Source organism: Schistocerca piceifrons, chromosome 2, assembly GCF_021461385.2.
Source record: "Schistocerca piceifrons isolate TAMUIC-IGC-003096 chromosome 2, iqSchPice1.1, whole genome shotgun sequence".
NCBI lineage: Eukaryota > Metazoa > Arthropoda > Insecta > Orthoptera > Acrididae > Schistocerca > Schistocerca piceifrons.
Window position 1 is genome coordinate 992151104 of NC_060139.1, and position 23947 is coordinate 992175050.

The following is a 23947-nucleotide window of genomic DNA, read 5'->3' on the forward strand; positions in this document are numbered from 1 at the left end:
CTTTGCAAAGTAGTAGAAATTGTTGCATTGATCTTTAAGTTTTCATAGTTCCTGTGTGTACCATTTATTTTTATTGATAGTCGATACCCTGCTCATTTTAGTCCTATGAGGACAATGTGACAATGTGTTATTGTCTGCCAAGAGGCTCATGATCAACAGCTATAATGCCACACTGTTTGTGCAATATCAAATGAACTTCAGTAAGTTGAGTAGGTCATTGGCATCTTTTATATTCTGATTCTAGTACTGTATCCTCTGTCTCTTCTAAATTGACTCCAATTTCTTCTACTATTGCATCAGACAAATCGTCCCCCCTCACGGAGGCCTTCAATATACTCTTTCCACCTATCCACTCTCTCTTCTGCATTTAACAGGGGATTTCTCGTTGCACTCTTAATGTTACCACCCCAGCTTTTAATTTTGCTGAATGTTGTTTTGACTTGCCTATATGCTGAGTCAGTCCTTCCAACAATCATTTCTTCCTATTTATTTTGTTCCCTTAACATTTTTGTACTTCAATCTTGCATTAATCAACTGAAGAATTTCTTCTGTATGCCCTGTTTTCCTCACAGTTACATTCTTTGTACCTATGTTTTTCTTTCCAAGTTTTGTGATTGCCCTTTTTAGAGATGTCCACTCATCTTCAACTGTACTGCCACTGGTTAGAGAGCTTCAAGGGTATCTCGTCATTTGTATATTGATCCCACCTGAATAATATCTTAAACTTCAGCCTACTCTTCATCACTGCTACACTGTGATCAGAGTATGTATCTGCTCCTGGGCATGCCTTACAACCCAGTATCTGATTTTGGAAAATCTATCTGACCATAATGTAATATAACTGAAATGTTCCTGTATCTCCCAGCCATTTCCAAGTACACCTCCTCTCTTGTGATTCATGGACGGAGTATTCGCTATTACTAGCTGAAATTTACTACAGAACTCAATTAGTCTTTCTTCTCTCTCATTGCTTGTCTTAAGTCCATATTCTCCTGCAACCATTTATTCTACTCCTTCCTCTACAACTGCATTCCAGTACCCCTTGAGTATTATATTTTCATCTCTGTTTATATACTATATTACCCTTTCCTCATATACTTTATCTGTCTCTTCATCTTCATCTTACAACGTTGGCATCTATACCTGAACTATCGTTGTTGGTGGTGGTTTGCTGTCGATTCTGAAAAGAACAACTCTACCACTAAACTGTTCACAGTGACACACACTCTGCCCTACCTTCATATTTGTAATGAATCCTACTCCCTGTTATACCATTTTCTGCTGCTGTTGAAATTGCTCTATACTCATCTGACCATAAATCTTTGTTTTCTTTCCATTTCACTTCATTAACTCCTGTTTATCTAGATTGAGCCTTTACATTTCCCTTTTCAGATTTTCTAGCTTCGCTACCATGTTCAACCTTCTGACACTCCATGCTGTAACTCGTAGAACATTATCCTTTCATTGGTTGTTCAATCTTTTTCTCATAGTCACCTCCCCCTTGGCAGACCCCTCCCAGAGATTCAAATGGGGGACTGCTCTGGAATCTTTTTCCATTGAAGAGATCATCATGACACTTTTTCAATTATAGGCCAAATTTCCTGTTGATACATTTTATGTATCTTTAATGCATTAGTTTCCATTGCCTTCTGCATGCTCATGCTGTTGATCATTGCTGATTCATCTGCCTGTAGGGGCAATTTCCCACACCAAAGACAAGAGTGTGTCCTGACTCAGACTAGAAAGTTCATAATAAAATGCTGCTTTTGCTTTAATAATATTGATAAATGCCCACATTTTCTCCCAGCTGTTAGCCAAGCATACAGATTGTAGCAAAAGTCCTATCAACTAGAAGATACACATCTGATTGCTTTTTTTCTTGTATTTAAGGTCAGGCATACAGTTGAAGTACATAAATGAAATCATGCTGCCACTCAGAGAGTATTTGTTAATTTGTTAGTGAGGAGCTCATCCATCAAGATTTATTTCTGATAGCATGGGGATTAGGGGGTATGCAATTTGCTGAGATCAGTCATATTCACTACTCAGCTTGTATGAACTGGGTCACAGTCACTTCCCAGTTAAACAGATCACATATTGGGGTTGGGAGGACAAGGGCCACTGTGCTAAATCCACACTACTGTCTGCCTGCTACATTTTACTGTGAGAACTCATCTCCAAAGCAGCAATTGATCATGGATGCTAATATTCACCAATCTTCCTATGGGTAGCATTGGGGCAGTTGATTTCACTGTTGTCATTCCAGTCTGAGCTGCTGGAGATGGTGGTCATTTGCATGTGAGCTGTGCTTGCTTGTATGAATGTGTGCATGTGTTTTCTTTTTGGCCGAAAGCTAAATGTGTAACAGTCGTTTCGTTATGCCTATATGCAACTCTACATGGTATCTTTACAGTGGGTAGCAATCTATCCTTTTCCTAATATTCTTGATATTCCAGGCTGGAGTTCCCATTGTTTGATTTCACTGTTGGATGTGTAATTGACAATTTATGATAAGCATGTTGGATACAGTTGTATTATTTCATTGCCATAATTGATGTGGGTACTTGGTTCATTTTGATCTAACACACTGTCAGTTTCTGGAATTTGTTACAGGTAATGGCTTTTGTAGACAACAATAAAAATCAAATTCAGCTTAACTATGATGCAAACAGTTGTGAAATAAAAGACAAAGCACTTTTCATGTAGAGTTTGCCTCCTTCTCTGAGGTTAAGAGTGGGATTAGGTACTACTCTTCTGCTAATTAAAGTCCCATCCCCCCCCACCCCCCCCCCCCCACCCCCCACCCCCCCCCACCTCCAAAGCAGCATGCAGTATCAAAGGTTAAAAAGTGTACATTACACTGAAGTCTGATGTAGTGCCAAAATTTTGCAAAGCAAGCAACATTACTTTTGTATTGAAAGATGAAGTGAGGCAAGAACTTGACTGTCTTGAATAGAAGATGCTGGTTGTGGTAGTACTAAAACAACCAAGTGACTCAGTTTACATCCTATTCCCAAACTGGAAGAATGTATGTAAAAATTAGCTGGTGGTATGTACTTTGCCAAGTTGGATCTTGAAGAAGCATATTTGCAAATCCTTTTGGACAAAGACACACTGAGATTTATGGCAATAAGTACTCAATTTGGTTTTCACCATTTCAAAAGGTTACCCTTCAGAATAGCCAGGAGACTGAGCTTGTTGCTGCAGTATTTGGAACAATTAATTTACAAAGTGCCGAATGCTGTGAACTACTTTGATGAGATAATTGTGTCAGGTGCAGGCCCACGGGATCTCTTAACAGAATTTGGAATCTTATTTCCAAAATTCTAGAGGCAGCAAATTTGAAATTCAAGAAATAAGAGTGAAATACTGTCTGTGGACAGCATCAAGAAACAGATGATGCCATTAAAAAGCTTCTGGCTCCAAGCAGTTATATTCCGTAGTGGGACAAGTAAAGTTTTTCAGAAGTTTCTCCCTTGTGCAGCTTCCGTCATCAACCACTGCACACATTGTTATGTAAAGGCACCAGGCAGAACTATAACAGTGTCACACTGACATAATGGTTTTGAATGACCATTTGCATTTTCTTCAAAGATTCTGACCGTGGCACAATGAAATTACAGTCAGATCAAGAAGGAGGGTCTCACAATTATATTTGCAGTTAAGAAATTTCATGAATATGGATGTAAATTTATGCTCCTCACAGATTGCAAACCTTTAATTGCTATCTTTGCACTGAACAATATTGTTCTTACATGGCCACCACAAAAGTTGCATCGCTGGGCACTTCTTTTAAATTATGACTGTGAAATTATATTCAGGTTCACAGCACAAAATTTGATTGTGGATTTGATACCACATTTGATAATAGGACAAGAGAAAAGCTTTGACTCATCAGCAGATTTTTTTTAGTGGATGTCATTAGTCAAGACACTGTGGGAGGTTTAACAGTAATTTCTAATTTAATTGTCAAACTTGAGCCTAAATATCCTGTTTTGTCTAACATCAGATACTATATTCAAATGGAGTGCCCTAATGACAAGAAGTTACTTAATCATCCTGAGATTAAATCTTACTGGAATAGAGGCATGCACTTAAATTATACAAAGGTGCCATCCTGGAACATTCAGAATCAGGCAAGACATTAATGGTTATTGCTGTGGTGCTTAAATCTAAGGTATTACAGATGCTACATCAGTGCCATTGGGGCATACTGTGCACCAAACACATTGGCAGAGAGCATTTCTGCTGTAAGAATATCGACCAAGGCATTTAAATGATGTTGGCTATGTGCTGTGGCCACAGTCATCAGAACACTCACCGTGCCTACATATTGATTTTACAGGACAATTTCTCAGAAGCTACAGGCTCATCCTCATTAACACTTTCTCCAAATTTCCATTTGTGATGCAGATGTCAGTGATATCTTCAATGAAGAGTATTCAGGCTTTGTCTAACATCTGAAGGACTGCTGAAATCTATTGTCATTTAAAATTGCACACAGTATTTTTCTCAGGAATTGACAATGTTTTGTGAAACCAATGGCATTTCACACTTCAGAAATGCACCATTTCATCGTGAGGCCAACGGACTCACTGAAAGATACTTACGAACTTCGAAGTCACACATGAGAAAGCTTGTTCACAGTAAAATGAAGACAGTGCTTTATTGATCTTCCTATCTCAGTATAGAGCTACTCCACATGTTGCATAATCTACAACAGAGAAACACTATGGAAGACCACATTGGACATTAATGTCAATTTTAAAGCTACTCATGCATCCAAATGCAATGACAATGGTGAAAACAATTTTTTTTTTTAAACTAAATGATCTAGTACTCATTTCAGTGTACAAATATGAGAAAAAGACATGGTTAGCAGGCATAGTCATAGAGCAGTTTGGCAATGCTGTGTTTAAGATCAAATGTTTACATGGAATCACAATGAGCCAAAAAAATCAAATCAGGCTGCACCACACTCACATGCAAATAGTCTGAACTCCTATGCTGCTTTCTTTTATGGAACAAGGAGACCTCAATGCAGACAGCCATCTGAGAGACCTTTCAGTGCAGCTGGCAGCTGCCTCTACCAGTGCATCCATCAGCAAGCCCCAACTGCATCCAGTCTATAACAAACTAATGGAAGTGGACATCATGCATAATACCTCAGACCAGGTTACAAAAGTCAAAATGGTAAACGCGTGATTGGGTGACCCCTCAGTGTTGTTTTGCATGGGTTTCCCATGGTGACACTGATGAATTCGAAGGAGAGCAATATATGTGCACCCACCAAATATTCACACCAGTAAGCAAGGAAGCAGGTTGCTAATGAAGCCAGCTGGTCTCCCTCCACACACACACAAACACACACACACACACACACACACACACACACACACACACACACACACACACACACACACACCAAGGGAATGATGATGTGTTCTAAGTGAGAGGTTCACAACAAATACTGTGAGAGAGGCTGGTACCACACAGGCACAATCACTCACCTGTTGTCTCTCAAGTCTGTGCACCAGCAAGCAGATGGTGTTCCCAAACCCGGATTCCTTCCTGTGCCTGTGCTACTTGCTCCATCTGTTGTACTCATCCACTGAAGGGATGAACAGCAACATAGGGAACACTGTCAACCACGGACTAGTTTACTTCTGCCTCGTACTGGCTGACAGACACAAAAACACAACATGCTGTAGACACTCAATAGTTCCACACCAGCAATCAGACTGTACCGATCAGTGCCTGCAACAGCTCATAACAGTGTCCTGATGACTACCTACTGACCTAGCAGCCACTATTTATGGAATAATTGTACTACTGAGTGCCTCCTCAATTACCTGAAGTTATAAGGACAATATGTTAATGACCCTGCCACAGTGATAACACTGTCAGATCACTGAAGTTAAGTGCTGTCAGGCATGGCTAGCACTTGGTGACCCTCTGGGTCTGCTAAGTGCTGTTATCAAGCAGGGTTCACATGGCATTGTGAGGCCAATTAAGGAGAGACGTGATTCAGAAGTAGCAGCTCCAGTAACAAAAATTCCTGTTTGAATGGAGAGAGGAAGTGACAATATATAGACTGCCAAGAAAGAACAATGTTTGTTGGACCTCATTGTATCAGGCTTTAGACATAAGAGTGCCACGCATCAAACTGTACTATAATTTAGTGCCATTTTGTAACATACTCTTGATGAATATTGTTTGTTATTTCTTATTGTTTTGCCTCATCTTTATTATAGAGCTGCCCTGCCAAACATGTGTTTATTTGCATGCATGCAAATCAGGCACCTTTAAGGAACCAGAGTAGGGAAACAGTCTTCTGCTACCATGAATGTCTGGGCTGAATTAATAGCAGCATTCAGTTACTACATTTAAAACAGTTAATCTCTCATTTCCTTAAATTTTGTGTTAATCCATAAAGATATGAATAAATGTTATATCTAAAGGAAATTTCACCCGAGAGAACTGTAAAATATGAGACAGACTGACTGGCTGTCACTTACCTTCAGGAGGTGAAATTCCAAGTATCACCGATGAAAAATTCTATTCCTAGCTTGTGGAATTATTTGTTATTTGCACACAGAGGAAATTCGTTCCTACAGAAGGAAGAGGCAGTTATGAAAGATTTTTTTCTGCTCTTAAATGAAATGTTGTGTTGCTCACAAGCTGCTTCTGATCACATGTTGCAAAGCTAGTTACCCTTCATTCAGCAGTCAGAGTAAGACAGTGCCAAATTACTGTCACTACAGTGTTGTGTAGGTCAGCATCTTGGTCTCTTGCAAGATAGTCAGTAGGGAACTGACTTGTTGTGTTGCTACTATTATTGTTATTATTATTATGTTCACAAATAATCATTTTTACATACTGTATTAAGCAGTTGATTTCCCATGCTGTTGACAAACATTTACTGTTGCAATTTTGTACAGGAAAATACTATGCTCCAAAAGAAACAACCTATGAAGCATATTTAAACTATACACGGTCCTTACCTCTAATTACACACCCAGAAGTTTTTGGAATGAATGAAAATGCAGATATTATGAAAGATCAACAGGAGACTGATCTTCTCCTCAGCAGCATGCTCCTAACCCAGGTAATTATAGTAAACATTATAATTAAATCTCATAAGTAGAAATGTGAGGATCCTCATTCAACTTCAAATTGATTCTTATGGAAGAAATGAAGAGTGAAATAACATCCTCATATTTTTGTTCTGAGCTGTAGTTCACACAGTAAGAAAATATGTTTTGTATTTTCTATAGATGGCAAAGCAAACAACAGAATGTATCATCTTTAAATTACTTTTCCTTAAATGTATTGCGATTTTCAGTGCTTCCCAGTCACATTTGTTAACAGTGTATAATACAACTTCCTAAACAGTGGTATGGTTCGTATGAACAATTGAACACATGCACACATATGTACACACACACTTTCTCTCTCTCTCTCTCTCTCTCTCTCTCTCTCTCTCTCTCTCTCTCTCTCTCTCTCTCACTCACTCACTCACTCTCCCCCTCCCCCCCTGCCACCCCCACCCCAACACCCCACCCATCCACCCACCCACTCACCCACACACACACACACACACACACACACACACACACACACAAGAGTTAAGTCTCTGAGAGGCTCCTGTTTCCCTATCAAATAAAATGGAAGAAAAGATGTATTTCAGCAACATACTGTCACCATTATGTAACTTGAAGTATTGGAGAATGCTGCAAATGATTGGAGGTTACATTTATTTGCACATATATCATCATGTGACTCACCATGGTAACTAAGGAAAAATTTGTGTGATTTCTTCAATTTCATCTACCACTTAGTACCTTTTTCTAAAACTTCATCCTAAGTTATTCCATCTTGTACTGATTGTTCTTAAACAAGAGTAACCAAAGTTCTGTTTACATTGCTTGATAACTAGCTGGGAACATATACAGCAGGAACAAAAGTTATTATATACTTTTCATTCACATAGCGCTTTAGGTGACCTCATGAAGCTAAATGCACCACATTCCAGTCCTTCTACCAAGGAAAAATCCCCAGCAGTACAGGAAATTGATCTCATGTCCTCCATGTGGCAGTCTGACAAGGTAACTACTGAGTTACACAAGCAGTTATGCACTCCCCGCCACGAAGTAGCAATAACAATTGCGGCGTGCCATCAGTGATTTAGACAGGAATATAATTTAGTTTAACGCTGACAACAAATTAAATACGTGCATTAGTGTATCGTTTAGTCTTGCCGTTAAAGGTTTGACTTTTCTTTGCGTATTTTTTCAGAAAACACGAAAAGATCGTAACTTCGCGAAGTCGCGCTTAGGCTTAAATTTTGTAAACGTGTTTGTTTCTTGTTTCACGGTAATTTAACTACTTTCTCGGTAACAAATAAGTAAACTACCGTAAATAGCGTATAACTTCATTGTTTTAATACACATTTGTTTATAGGCCTAATTCTCGTAACGTTTTTGGAGAATCAAAGTTAAAGTATCTCGTTTAATTGTCCTTTTTTTCATTCCATCGAGTGAAATATATAATAAATAGCGTATACCTTCGTTGTTTTAATACAGATCTCAGAAAAACAGCGGAATTTTAAATCAGAAACTTGCTTATATACATTTGTGAATAGGCTTAATTCTTGTAACGTCTTTTTTGATTTTCGGTAATTTAATTGATTTATTCTAACTAAAGTATTATTTTTGCCATGAGTGAGAAGTGCCTGACTTGCCGTAGAATTGTTAGTTCCGGGGTTTGGTGTGATGGATGCAGTAGTTTTTTTCACTGGGGGGACTGCAGTGGCGTGGGTGTTGGGAAAGTGGATCAGGCTCATCAGTGGTTATGTAGGATTTGCAGCAGAGATAGGAAGATAGTGGAACAGGAGGGGAAAATTGCAGCCCTTCAGGCTGAGCTAGATCAGGCTAGGGAAGATCTGGACAGGTTAAGGAGGGAGAAGGGCAAAGAGAGGTGGGAAGTGGCAACAGGTAGCAGAAGGAACAGGCCTAGAACTAAGTCTGACAGTTTTGTGGTGAATGTCAAAAATAAGTTTGACCTGTTGCTTCAGTTAGAAACTGATGAGCCTCAAGCAGAGGTAGGTGTAGACAGGACACAACAAACTTTCAATAGGAAATTGAAAAAGAATGTAGGAAAGTCATCGAAAAGGAAGAAAGTTTTGTTGTTAGGCAGTTCTCATGCCAGAGGTGTAGGCCAACTTCTGCAGGAGGAATTAGGACCAGAATACCAGGTCACAAATTTTTTCAAACCAAGTGCTAGTCTGGATCAGGTGACAGAGGATTTAGGTTCACTCTGTAAAGGATTTACCAGGGAAGACACTGTGGTTATTGTGGGAGGGCCAGGGAACAGCATCGACAGAGACCCTGGGTACAGTATAGAATGTGACCTGGTAAAGATTGCGTCAGCATCGAGACACACCGATGTTGAATTTGTATCTGTCCTGAGACGCCATGACCGACCTCATTTGAACTCTTCTGTTGGGAGAGTTAATTTGGAGTTGGAACGGCTGCTTGGGTCAGGTGCGGGGGCTCATATTGGTGTGGTTCCTGTTGATTATCTCAGTAGGTGGGACTATACCAGGCACGGCCTACATCTCAACAGGAAAGGGAAGGGGAAACTGGCTGGGGTAATAGCACGAAATTTAAGGGGGGGAGGCACTGCCATAAATGGTAAAATACCAGTGGTTACAGGTGTTGGAGCAGCACCTTTTTTAGGATAGGTAAGACAGAAAGATGTCAAGTTCTACGAGAGGTCAGGATTGAAACAAATCTTCAGTTTAGGAAAGAAATTAAACAGCACAATTCTAGCACATTGGATCACCAATCACAGCTATCAATTATAAATTTTCACCAATCACCAGAAATTTTATCTCCACCAAGTTGTATCTCAGTCCTAGGTAAGTGCATTGATGAATTAAAGTCACCCAACCCAGTTGACATAATCTGCCTCTCTGAACACCATGTGACCACTGGCATAGGAACTAGGCCTAAGCACAATGAGAAACTCAGACAGGAGAGTACTGCAAATGTTAGAATAAGGAAAGGTTCTCATAAAAGTATAATTAAAAATAATGTAAGTATATTTCATCAAAATATTGGGAGTTTAAAGAATAAAGTAGATGAGCTTCTGGTTTGTTTAGAAGATTTAGAAGCTGAGAATGAAATAGATATACTATGCCTGTCTGAGCATCACATTGTTACTGATATGGATAAGGTAAGTGTAAGTGGTTATAAGCTCTCTGCACATGTAATGAGAGAAAATATGGAGAAAGGAGGAGTTGCCATATATGTCAAAAGTTATCATTGTGCAAAAAGTATAGAAACAAAAAAGTTTTGTGTAGAGAAACATATAGAAGCATGTGCCTGTGAGCTTAAATTAAATAAAGGCACATTTATAATTGTAACTGTATATAGGTCCCCATCAGGAAATTTTCATCTATTTCTGAAAAATTTGGACTCCTTGTTGTGCTATCTGTCAGACAGGGGGAAGCAAATTATTATTTGTGGGGACTTCAATGTAGATTCTCTGAAAGAGGGTAATAGGAAAAATGACCTTGAAGTATTACTCGGTTCTTTCAATTTGACACCCGTTATTGATTTTCCTACTCGGGTGGTAAAGGATAGCAGCTCACTGATAGATAACTTCTTTATAGACCAAGATAAGTTTAACCAGATAAATGCTCAGCCTGTTGAGAATGGTCTTTCTGATCATGGTGCACAGCTAGTTACAATATATGACATAGCTCCATTCAGCAATACTAAACAGTCCTCCAAAGTAGTACGTTCAGTCAACGATTTAACAATTGCAAATTTCAGGGAAAGCCTACAGCAGTTAGACTGGGATGAGGTGTACCGTGAACCTGATGCCAATTTAAAATATAATTTATTTCATGACATTTTTGTAAATGCATTTGAAAACTGCTTCCCCAAGAAAATAGTTAAACATACTCGTAAGAAACCTTGTAACAAACCATGGCTTACTAAGGGTATAAAAATATCTTGTAACCGGAAAAGGGAAATGTATCTGACAGCAAGAAAGAGTAGTGACCCAGAAACTATCAAAAATTATAAAAACTACTGTGTTATATTAAGAAAAGTTATTAAAAAATCCAGGAGTATGTGTATCATGTCTGAAATCAGCAACTCTGATAATAAAATTAAAACAATTTGGAATATTATTAAAAGAGAAACAGGTCAACCAAGAGCAGAGGAAGACAGTATTACCATCAAATTGAATGAAAACTTTACGAACAAAAAGTCAGAAGTTGAAAATATTTTTAATAATCATTTTCTAAATGTTGTGGATATAGTAGGATCCAGGTGTTCATTAGAAGATGCTAGGCTGTTAATGGAAGAGGCCATACCTATGCAATTTGATACAATTGAAATCTCACCCACTTCTCCCTCTGAAAGTAGGAAAATAATAAACTTGCTTAAAAGCAAAAACTCACATGGAATTGATGGCATTTCCAGCAAAATACTAAAAGCTTGTTCTCAACAGATAAGTAAGATTCTCAGCCACCTGTGTAATAGCTCTCTGGAACAGGGCATTTTCCCTGATAGACTGAAATATGCTATTGTTATACCTTTGCATAAAAAGGGGGATAGATCTGATGTCAACAATTACCGTCCAATCTCCCTTCTAACAGCTTTATCCAAAATTTTTGAGAAAGTAATGTATTCAAGAGTAGCTTCACATATCTGTAAAAATGAAGTACTAACAAAATGTCAGTTTGGTTTCCAGAAAGGTTTTTCAACAGAAAATGCCATATATGCTTTCACCAGTCAAATTTTGAATGATCTGAATAACCGAACACCACCCATTGGGATTTTTTGTGATCTCTCAAAGGCTTTTGATTGTGTAAATCATGAAATTCTGCTAGACAAGCTCAAGTATTGTGGCATGAGTGGGACAGTGCACAAATGGTTTAATTCATACCTAACTGGAAGAGTGCAGAAAGTTGAAATAAGTAGTTCTCGTAACATGCAAAGATCAGCACATTCCTCAAACTGGGGAACTATCAAGAATGGGGTTCCACAAGGGTCAGTCTTGGGTCCTTTGTTGTTCTTATTATATATTAATGACTTGCCATTCTATATTCATGAAGAGGCAAAGTTTGTTCTCTTCGCTGATGATACAAGTATAGTAATCACACCTGAGAAACAAGAATTAACTGATGAAACTGTCAATGCTGTCTTTCAGAAAATTACTAAGTGGTTCCTTGTAAACGGACTCTCACTGAATTTTGATAAGACACAGTACATACAGTTCCGTACAGTGAATGGTATGACGCCATTAATAAATATAGACCTTAATCAGAAGCATATAGCTAAGGTAGAATATTCCAAATTTTTAGGTATGTCTATTGATGAGAGATTAAATTGGAAGAAACACATTGATGATCTGCTGAAACGTTTGAGTTCAGCTACTTATGCAATAAGGGTCATTGCAAATTTTGGTGATAAACATCTTAGTAAATTATCTTACTACGCCTATTTTCACCCATTGCTTTCATATGGCATCATATTTTGGGGTAATTCATCACCGAGGAAAAAAGTATTTATTGCACAAAAGCGTGTAATCAGAATAATAGCTGGAGTCCACCCAAGATCATCCTGCAGACATTTATTTAAGGATCTAGGGATATTCACAGTAGCTTCTCAGTATATATACTCTCTTATGAAATTTGTTGTTAACAACCAAACCCAATTCAAAAGTAATAGCAGTGTGCATAACTACAATACTAGGAGAAAGGACGATCTTCACTATTCAAGATTAAATCTAACTTTGGCACAGAAAGGGGTGAATTATACTGGCACTAAAGTCTTTGGTCACTTACCAAATAGTATCAAAAGTCTGACAGATAACCAACAAGTATTTAAGAAGAAATTAAAAGAATTTCTGAATGACAACTCCTTCTACTCCATAGAGGAATTTTTAGATATAAATTAAGAAAAAAAAAGAAAAAGAAACCGAAACAAAAATATTAAAAAAATAAAAAAAAATAAAAAATAAAGAAAAACAAAAAAACACAAAAAAATAAAGTTGTTATATTAACTTAAGTATGTTGTTATATTAACCTAATTATGTCATGTATTGGAAAATTCGACTCGTTCCACATCATTACGAAATATCGTATTCATGATCCATGGAACTAGTATTAATCTAATCTAATCTAGACATTATGCAGGTTGGAAAAAAATTGTATCGCGAAATTTTAACTCTGGATAGCTGATGCCAGTAGGAACCAAAATTACTAATGTTGTGTACGTCAACATTGCACCATTTTTAAGCTATGGGAACTTGGCGCCACACCCTCCGATTGGCTGAGGGATTGCCCTGTTGCTGGATGCTCTGGACAATGCATGGCCTGAACATATTCGACACATGTGCATATCACGTTGGGGCAGTGACAGGGTGAGGGATGTTTGTATGTGTGAACTGACAACCATAGTGCTGCTTGTCAACTGGCAAATGGCAACAGGGCAATCCCATGGCCAATTGGAGCACATAGCACCAAGTTTCCACAGTTTAAAAATGGTGCCTTGTCAACTTACTCATCGTTAGTAATTTTGGTTCCTACTGGCATCAGCTATCCATGGTTAAAATTTTGTGACACAATGTTTTTCCAACCTGTATATATTTAAGAAATTTTACAAGTTTTATTTTTGCTCAACAGCAATGTGAATCACATTTATATGCATATTGTTTTTGGACACTACTGCTTCTTCCAGTTCCTGTACATCTTCAGGTTTTCCATACACACAATTCCTCATTTACTCTTTCTGACACCTGTTTTTTTATTAATTTATTCATCCACTTAACTTTTAACTTATATTTGTAACATAACATTTATCTCTTTCACACCAGTGAGCTTCTGTAGAAGTTGGGATGGACTGTGCCACTCAGCCAGTGAACTGCTTCTGAGGTCAAGAGTGACCCGTGCTACTCAGTCAGTGGACTGCTGTAGCAGTTCCTCCTCTCCTGTTATTTCTCTGCTTCACTACACTTGACTTCTATGAAAGTTTGACCTAAGCGGCATCCAGTGACTGTGCTGGAGTACTGTAGTTAGCAGTAGTCACCAGACGGCTATTGCATTTAGTTTCAAAGTGTTGTTTCAGATTCTGATGCACTAATGAATTCCACCTTGTTTCAGTTTTGTATTGATGTGTTTAGCTCCTCACTTAGTTGTGTTGTAAAGAATGCACTACAACACTACACGCCTTGCTCTGTTTCAAGATTTATCATATGCAGAAGAATTTTTGAAATGTAACATCTGTGCAGTGATGTTGCCATAATGTAATGTACTGAAATGTAACATAAATTAAACATTACTGTACATGAAAAAACAGAAAATAAGTTATAAAGTCTTATTATTGTGATTAAACTGCAAGTGCGAAAGCATGGACAGAGAAATACAGGGCAGGGGGGAAAGTTCACCGTACAGCGTGCATGACCTGGCACGACTGGCTTGTGTCTACACCACAAGACTTGACTGTTGCTATGGTGGTGCAAAAAAGTTAAAATTCATTAAATTATTTTTTTAAGTTGATTTTCAATTAGTGATTCACCTCTGTATTTTGCGGTGTTTTGAATGTAAAATTTCAGCATTTTGTTCCCCAACTCCATGACAATACTTCCCAACTCCGTGACAATACTTCCAACAATTCCACTTTAAATGCAGTCTGAAACCATGTTTGAAACAAAGTCTCTCCTTAATTGTTTGCCTGCATTTTACATGGAATCTCATTACATGTTTGGTATTTACTGTATTTTATATTGGGTCATCTTATATTGTTACACAAAATAACACTATTTGTTTCATTACCAGCTCACAGAATTCCCAGTTTCCGGACTTTTTTCTCTTCTGTGTGTGAATTTTAAAATTTTCTTGTTTATGATATGGAAGAACACACATTGCAGCATGTGTAGAAATAGAGTAGTATGCAAGTTTATTTTCTTTATATATTTGTGTTGGTCTACAGAGGCTGGGGAATAAGTTGTTAGCAAAAACCATGTATTTTTTATTCAAAGTCTTAAATCTCTGAAACTTCTTCACTGATTCCGTTGGAATTTTGACATTTTGTTGCATTTTAATACACACCTGTTTTTATGTATCTGCTGTAAGCCATATGGTATATAAATATATTTATTTATATTATTATTTATCGTATGATGTGTATATTGATTTACATTTATATACAATATTTTCAGGACTAAAATGTACAATCACAAGTTCGTACAATTTTACAGCTCTATGTCTAGTTCTTCAATCCACTTGACTGCTTCATCCGATGTACGATGAATGTCCATTAAAGTTCCTCTGAAAGTACGATGAGGGCAGTCAGCAACAATGTGATGAATCGTCTGTGAGGGGGCACCACAGTCACAATTTGCAGAGCCAACCCATCCCCATTTGTGCAGTAGATAGCCACATCTGCCTTGTCCAGTTCGAATGCGGTTAATGATCCTCCACTGACGCCTTGGAAGATCAAATCCTTGCGTCTGCTTGGAAGGGTCCTCGACTAGATGTTTATTGGCTACTGAAGACTGATCCCACTGGAGTTTCCATGAACTGTTAATGTTGAAAGCAGATCCTTCAAGGTCGAGTGCTGTGCGCCATGGTGGTTTCCTCGATTTCAAGCGTTGGTGTGTTCCTTGTACAATATCTTGATGGATGGGGAGCTGGGGGTTCTGCTGAATGTTTTTCCACGTCTTTAGGAGAGCTTCTGATCTTCTTAGGGCTGGAGGTGGGATATTGCTTAGAACCGGCAGCCACAGCGTGTTTGTGCTCCGAATACATCCTGTGATTAATCGCATTGCCTGATTGAGTTGCACGTCTATCTTCTTAGTGTGAACACTGTTGATCCAGGTTGGGCAGCAATATTCAGCAACAGAATATGACAGAGCTAATGCTGTAGATCTCAGGACGTTAGTATTGGCTCCCCATGATGTACCAACAAGCTTCTGAAGAATATTATTTCTAGTTTTAACTTTAGCAGCCACATTTGATAAATGCTGCTTGAAAGACAGAGTTCTATCTAGTGTTAATCCCAGGTACTTTGGTGTACTACAGTATGGCAACACTTGGTCTCTGAATACAACTTCTGGTTTGTAATTTGACTGTCTGTTACGTAGGTGGAATGCAGATATAACTGTTTTCTGAGGATTTAGGTGGAGGCACCATTTCTTGAAATATTTGTCTAAGGCTTCCAGATCAGTGGATAGAATAGTTTCAGCATCAGCAAAGTTGGAGCACTGAGTCACCAGACAAATATCATCAGCATATATGAATTTCCTTGAAGATGTTTCTGGTAAGTCGTGTGTATACAAATTGAAAAGGAGGGGAGCCAGAACAGACCCTTGAGGTAAGCCGTCATTTAGTTTAAACATTCTGCTCCTATCATTATCTGAGTAGATCTGAAAGTACCTATTGCTTAGCATATTGTTGAGTAAGGCCGTGAGTTTACGACATGGGATAACACTCACAAATTTTAAAAGGAGTCCTTCTCGCCAGACAGTGTCATAGGCAGCAGATATATCCAAAAAGGCAGCCACACTTACTGATTTCTTCTCATACCCATTTTCAATGTGCGTAGTGAGAGATAGTACCTGATCGTTACAACTTCTCCCAGGTCTAAATCCTGCTTGCTCGATAGGAATATGATGGTTGATTGTTTCACAGATTCTGTTGTAGATCAGACGCTCAAGGAGTTTATAAGTGATACTTAAGAGTGCTATTGGACGATAGTTTTCCACTTTTGTGGGATCTTTATTTGGTTTCAGTATGGCTAATATTTTTGATTTCTTCATCAGATGTGGGATGTTTCCAGTTTGCAGGATGTTTGAAAGGAAGTTGGTCAACCATTTTACTGTAGCTGGTCCACAGTGAGCCAGGAATTCTGGGTATATTCCATCATATCCAGCTGCTTTTCCACGTTTCATACTTTTGATTGCAGCTTTAGTTTCCTCTTCTTGAAATGGAGTAGAGAATTCGGAAGACTGTAGGGCTGCTCTTTTCTTGGTGTTCAACTGTAGTTTGATATCCCTTTCGGCTTGCTTGTCCTTTATATTCTTTGTAACTGACACTTTTATTTGTTGTGTGTTGTGTGTGTGTGTGTGTGTGTGTGTGTGTGTGTGTGTCTACATGGCACTCCAATATGTATATAAAAACACGAATATCCAAATGTTGCACTGTGACAGAATTTAAAAGCAATCGGTGAAGAACTTTCAGAGATTTGTGATTTTGAACAAATGAACATTTACATTTTTCGTTACATAAACTACATCTTCTGCCTGGTACATATTTCATTCTTCATAGCCATTTTTCCCTGGGACTAATTTTTATAATTTCAGTGCTTATCTCCCAACAGTTGATAAGCTTGTTCTGATGCCTTCCCAAATATTCATTACATCTGATTTATGTGGTAGAGTCTTCTTTGTGAAAAAGTTTTTTCTGCATGATGAGCAGTGTTTTTGGCCAGAATTTTTTTTATCAGAATTTTTTTTGTATGTTTGCTGAGCAGTCATTTAAATTGTGTTTGTGTTACATGATCCATGTGACAAAAGGGTTTCAACATGATCATTGTAAAATTTCTGTGTAAATGTTGTGGTACATGATCAAAATACATCTGAGCATCTTCTTCAAAGCAGGAACAACATTGCTGTTTAAGGAGTTGTTGTTTTACTGAAGAAAATTCTTTTACAGTTTTTAGGGGTTTACTGACTTTGTATGTAATTAAATGGCATACAGAGAAATTAACATTTCAAAGGTGGAAAGATTTAATCAGTCTTCTTTTTATCATATCAGAAATTAACTGCTGATGTAAATGTGACAAGTTTCAAGCCACGCTAATGCACAACAGTAATCTGCCATGGAGTCCTGAATTCATTGTTTAGTGTATTTTAATACAACATTGAATCTGTAAGTTGACAATGCCTGACACACCTTTTTGAATGGGGAACAGAAATTTTATTGGACACTAATTTAAAAAGAGAGAGAGAAACCATGTTTTATGTATTGGAAAAACCAAGAATTTGATACAGATTTTTGCATCTTAAATGGCACAAAAATGAGAAAAATGAAAATAAGCATTTGTAAAAGATTATTTTCAGCTATGTTAAGAATTATAAAACCTGCAGTATATCAACAATGTAGGAAAAGACAGAGTGCTACTTACCATAAAGAAGACATGTTAAGTTGTGGACTGGCGTACTTAAAAGACATTTACACAGAGCTTTCAGCCACAGCCTTCATCAGTAAAGAAACACACACACACACACACACACACACACACACACACACACACACCATTCACATACACAAGCAAGCACACCTCATGCACACACAACCACCAACTCCATTATCTCAGGGCAGACTGCTCATCTTTAAGGTATCACCTTTAAGATACACAGTGTAAAGATAAAAAAATTTGATACATTTATCATTTTTGTTAATATTAGAGATCAACAACAGAGAGTAAACACTTGTAGGAAAGTTTATAATTAATTGATTCTGTGACAAGTGGGCAAAAAATTCCCTGACAAATAATTATGGTTTCAGCCCCTTTTACTCACTATCTGTTCCTTGTTAAAATAAAGTATTGGGAAGCTTCATTGTGAGGAAACTTCTTTGTGAATTAAGAGGTTTTGCCGTGTGAATTGCTGTCTAATCTTCATTTTTATCTGTGTTATTTCTGTATTCTGTGTAAAATGTTGTGTTTGGATGGGAACTTGCAGGACTAGTTCAGGAACACTGGTGTGGCAAGGCAAACCCCCCCCCCCCCCTCCACACACACACACACACACACACACACACACACACACACACACACACACACACACACACACACACACAAAAACATACATTTCAAGTCCCTACAAAAGTGTTCTAGTACCTACACAAAATTACAGTTGTTGAAGATGGGTGAGTAGTAAACCCTTGTTTACTTGACATGGAATTACCCTAAACTGGGTAATACTCTTTGAAAATTATGAAATATTGGCTCAAAATTAAAGAATTCATCATCAATGTATCTTTGGCAACAACAAAAGTAGTTTTGCATTCATCATATGTAATTGGTCTCAACATTAATTTTGTTTATTCTTGTCACATCATTAAAATTTCTTTTAGGCATCCCCCCTCCCACCCCCCACCCCCCACCACCCACCCCCAAAAAAAAGTGTGAGCAACTGTTTTGTATTAATATATTTTCACATACAGTATGAGGCATTTTGTCCCTGTTGCTACAGTGAATGTATGAGATTGGCATGTTTCTATTATGCCATTTGATCTTGTCTGTAAGTCTAAATGACAGCAGAAAAACAACAAATCTTTGAGCCAATACATACGTGCATTTCATCTGATACAGAGACTTTCATGAGTTTTCATGAGCCATCAAGTGAAGGATCAATCTGCTGTTATTGTGATGAACTTCTGTGGGCAACAAAAAGTACATCTAGTTTAATCCAATCTGAATACCTCACTCCATTCTGAACTATATAGATAAAACATCTACTCAGCAGGCAGTGAAGGGAGAATGCACATATGTAAAAGGTATTACATGATGCAAGCTTTTGGAGCCTGTAGCTCCTACTTCTGGTAGTAAGGTTGAAGGGGAAGGAAGAGGGATGTAGGAAAATGATTGTCAACATTTAGGAAAAGGGGTAGAGTTCAGAAAAGCTTCCCAGAACCCTGGATCAGGGGAGACTTACTGGACAGGATGAGTAGGAAAGACTGATTGTTAGAGACTGCACTAGACAAGATTTGGAAATGTGAGAACTTGAAGGTGGAATATGGGGTAATATGCAAGACAGAGATTACTGCTAAAACATTTTGCATGAAGAGTGAAAAGCTAAGTGCATTGTATGTGATAGAGGTGGGAGGGGGATTGTAAAAATAGATAGGACAGAAAATGAAAGATGTAGAAAAGTAGAAGGGAGAAGGAATACAAACTGTGAAGAAATGCTGAGACCAAAGAGATCCACGTAAATTAATGCCAGACAGCAACAGTTCCCACCTGCACAGTTGTGAGAAACTTGTGTCTGGTGGGAAGAATCCATCAGCATGGGGTGAAACAGGCACTGAGGTCATGACTGTCATGTTGTAGAGCATGCTCTGCAACCAGATATTGTGTGTTGCCAGTATACACCCTCTGCCTGTGTCCATTCATCCTAACTGATAACTTAGTGGTAGTCACGCTGATATAAAAGGCTGAACAGTGTTTAGATAGCAGGTCATACATGATGTATCATTTCACAGGTGGCTTGCCAAAGTAGCTGATTAATACATTCAAGACAAGACCAGGATAATACAGAGTGGCAAATAGTGTATGCCTAAGTTGTCTTTTGGAGGAATGAACAGTACTAGGACTAGATGTGATTGAGTCCCTAGTGTCCTTGGTAATAGGGATGTGTGCATCAGTGATGTGGTGCAGGAGTGTGACAGCATTGGAGAGCAGAGCCTTGAGATTTTCAAAATCTTGTAGCATAGCATCATAATAGTTTACCATATTTGATCCAGATGTGTTCTTATCTGCTAAAGCATCCATGAGAAGGGCTTTAAATAAAGTGTCATGGTCTACATGGGGTCAGAAAAAGTTTATTATACCCAGAAATTTGTGATGATCATGGTAGGTTTCAGGTAGCGGTGGGCCATGGTACGTTTCAGGTAGCGGTAGGCCGGAGATGAAGGTGACATGGTCAGAAGTCAGGCAGGTGCCCTCAGTGGTAACTTCATGACAAATGAAGGTGATGCTATAAGGTGAAGTTGAGTTTTATCAAGATTAAATTTGACATCATTGTCCATGAGAACTTGTAACACTTGCAGTAGGAGTTTCTTGTGTTTTTTGTTGAAAGAGGAAAAGATAAAGATGTTGTCCAGAGATGCATAGCAGAATGGCAGTGGGAAAACTAGAGACACAATGAAGGGATGCCAGGTTTGGGCAGCATTTTTCAATCCATAAGGTGTGAAAGGCTTAAAACATTATTCAAATAGGCCAAATAGTGTAATGATGGCCATTTTTGGGGTGTCATCAGTGTTCATAGTGATTTGATGGTAAGCCTTGCAGCAGTCTATGATGCTGAACTCACGTGCACCATGCACCAAGTCTTGCGCAAAGTCTTGGATGTTTCTAATGGGATAATTGTCAATTAATGTGGTCATGTTCAGTTTGCAGTAGTCTCTGTATAATTTGTAGGTACCATGTTTTTTAGGGACCAGATGGATAGGCAAAGAGCTTTTACTAAAATAGGGGTGGACTATACGCACATCTAATAGTTATTGCACAGCAGCCTTAGCACAGTTCAGTTTGTTAGATGTCAGGCACCCTGCCTTGTAATGGACAGGAGGGCTGTCAGTGGCCATTAACCTACGACAGGTACATTTGAAATAGCCATGAGGCTTGAAGAAATGACGGTGGCATCACATGCTACACTGATACGAGAGGAGTCACAGACGTGTCAGTTCTGTGGAATGACAGTGAGTGTGTCATTGACTGAAGTTGCAGCAGGCTGTATCACAGTGGGAAGAGCATCAACCGTAATCATGATGTGCATGTGTCAGGTTATTGGAAGTGTTCACAACCAGCTGATGGAGCTTGTTGTTGCTGGCACAAAGGGCATCAATGTCACAATGCTTAAGTAAGAGCTTGACAAGAGAGTTGCCAAGTTGAGCTATCAGATATGTACACTTGGATGATAGATGGACTGTCAATTCTTAGAAAAGGACTCTCATCACCCACCACATGGAAGGTCCATGGGAATTGCAGATCAGGGGTGAGCTGAAGCTGTAGCATGGTTGCACTGTGGGCGTTAATATCTGAATTATTAGCTGCACAGAGTGTACCATGTGTCTGGATAATGCTTGCATGTGCACTGGTGTCAGTCAGGAAGTACATGTTGGTTAAATTGTCAAGCACGTAGAGGCATCCAGGCATGAGCTGATCATTGGATGATGACTGATTTTGAAGGCAGCACCTTGGAGAAGAAGCATGAGGTGCGGTGCATACTACAGCCAGCACAACGAGTTTTCTGTCACACAAGGGGGTAGTGATAGTTATGAATGCAATCTCCAAAGTTTGCATGGAACCAACATAGCAGATGGGAGGAGTTGGGGAGCAAGATGTAAAGTTCCAACATCTGCTGCTGTGCTGTGCTGGTCACCATCAAGATTAGAAGGTGAGGATTGGGGGGGGGGGGGGGGGGGGCATGGAGTGTGTGTAGCGTAGCTGGTTCATCACTAGGTGACTGCACTGCTCCATGGTGTGATGCATGAGATCTCCCATGACCTACTCAGGGTAGGTGAAGAGGAGGGATAGCCATATCAAAGCCAGACTGCCAATGTAGGAAGCAGAATCCGATCTTGCAGAAGTGATGACAAGCTGGCATTGCTGCATGACTTGATACAAGCACTCTGCATGTCATTTCTATATTCCAGTGGTTCTGTAGACAAAGAAGAGAGCAGTAGCTGGATCTCATATGGAAGCCTGATGATCCAGATGACCCATAAGGCAGTGTTCAGGCAGCAGGATGTTAGGATTGACAAGGGAATGTAGGTGACGCCATAAGGGCATCCTGTTACTTCCTCCAGTGAATGAGAAAGATGCTCAGTGATGATCTGCCTCACATTGAAGTATCTGGGGGGAGGAGGTGGGTTCAGGATGATATCATTGATAAGTTCCAGGTCAGCATGTAAGTGTCCAGTGAAGCATACAAAGAGTGCATTATCTCTGGTGATGCAGCTAACATCCAGAATAGAGTCCACCAGGGTGAACCATGTGAGAGAGCTATCCTTGTTGAGGGGAGGAGCTTAGGAAAGTGGCCAGGGGGAGAGGGTGCCCTGAGCCAGCACCGGAGCACAAAACTGTGTGCTGGATGAGGGCTGGACAGAGCAAGGGTGGCGTGCAGCAATGGTACAGTGCCCAACATCTTGGCCACAATGGGGGGGGGGGGGGCACTTTGGGATGTCACACATCACAGGAGATGTGGTAGGCATGGATGATGTAGGTGTGAACACAGATGGCACTAAAGACACGACTGGTGCAGGAGGAATGGCTGTGGCCTTTATATCATGGAAGAGTCTGGAATGCTCGAACAAAGCAGATGTGGTAGCACTGCCCAAAGGCTGGAAGAACGACACAGGTTGGGAGGGTAGATGTTCATGTGCTGCACAGTCTAATGCAGGGACAAGACAGCAGGATCCTGTTTGATCATCGCTTACTTGCATTGCACTATAGCCTCAAGTGTCTAAAACAGCTGTCAATGATTAGGGAGAGGTGTCAGTCCCAAAATTAAACGAGAAAACATGAAGGCAGCCTGAGGTTCTGTGAGTGCATAGTCGAAAATGGTGTTCAACATACTTGTGGCGACATTCTGTACTGCATTCGAATATAGAGGTTGGAATGTGATGTCTGATGCATGACACATGATACAACGGATAGGCACTGGAAACAATGTTCACAATAAATGGCAGTGATGACTGAGGGAAGTCAGTGCAATGCAGAAATGAACAATAACAAGGTCACCACTTCAACACTGCGTCATAGGTGGAAGTGCTAGAGACACACATTTGAATGATATACACTTTATTAACAACATCTTCACTCTAAGATCATAGTAAAATAATCAGAATGACACAAATATGTGACTGAGAAGAACACACTGGAAAGGTAACATATTTCATTCTGTATTGAAATATCCACGCAATGATGATGTATTGCACGTGTGATGGGGTAAACTTCATATGCGCACGCGTGTGTGTGTGTGTGTGTGTGTGTGTGTGTGTGTGTGTTAACAACAAGATTTTAACAAGATTTTAATACTGTAGCTAGGTATTACCAATTTCCTGAAAGTATCTGGCTTTGAGAAAGTTCATTACAGTCTTAATTTCTTTGGCAAACCATTAAGTAATTATGATTTGTCT

At 39.1% G+C, this 23947-nt stretch overlaps 1 protein-coding gene across 1 annotated transcript in view; it reads left to right on the top strand.

Annotated features, from left to right (window-relative positions):
- LOC124776746 (dynein axonemal heavy chain 7-like) overlaps positions 1-23947 on the top strand; it is an 881127-nt gene that overhangs the window by 778649 nt on the left and 78531 nt on the right. Inside the window, 1 exon segment of the mRNA XM_047251871.1 lies at positions 6942-7108. Within this exon segment, the coding sequence (XP_047107827.1) occupies positions 6942-7108 (167 nt within the window).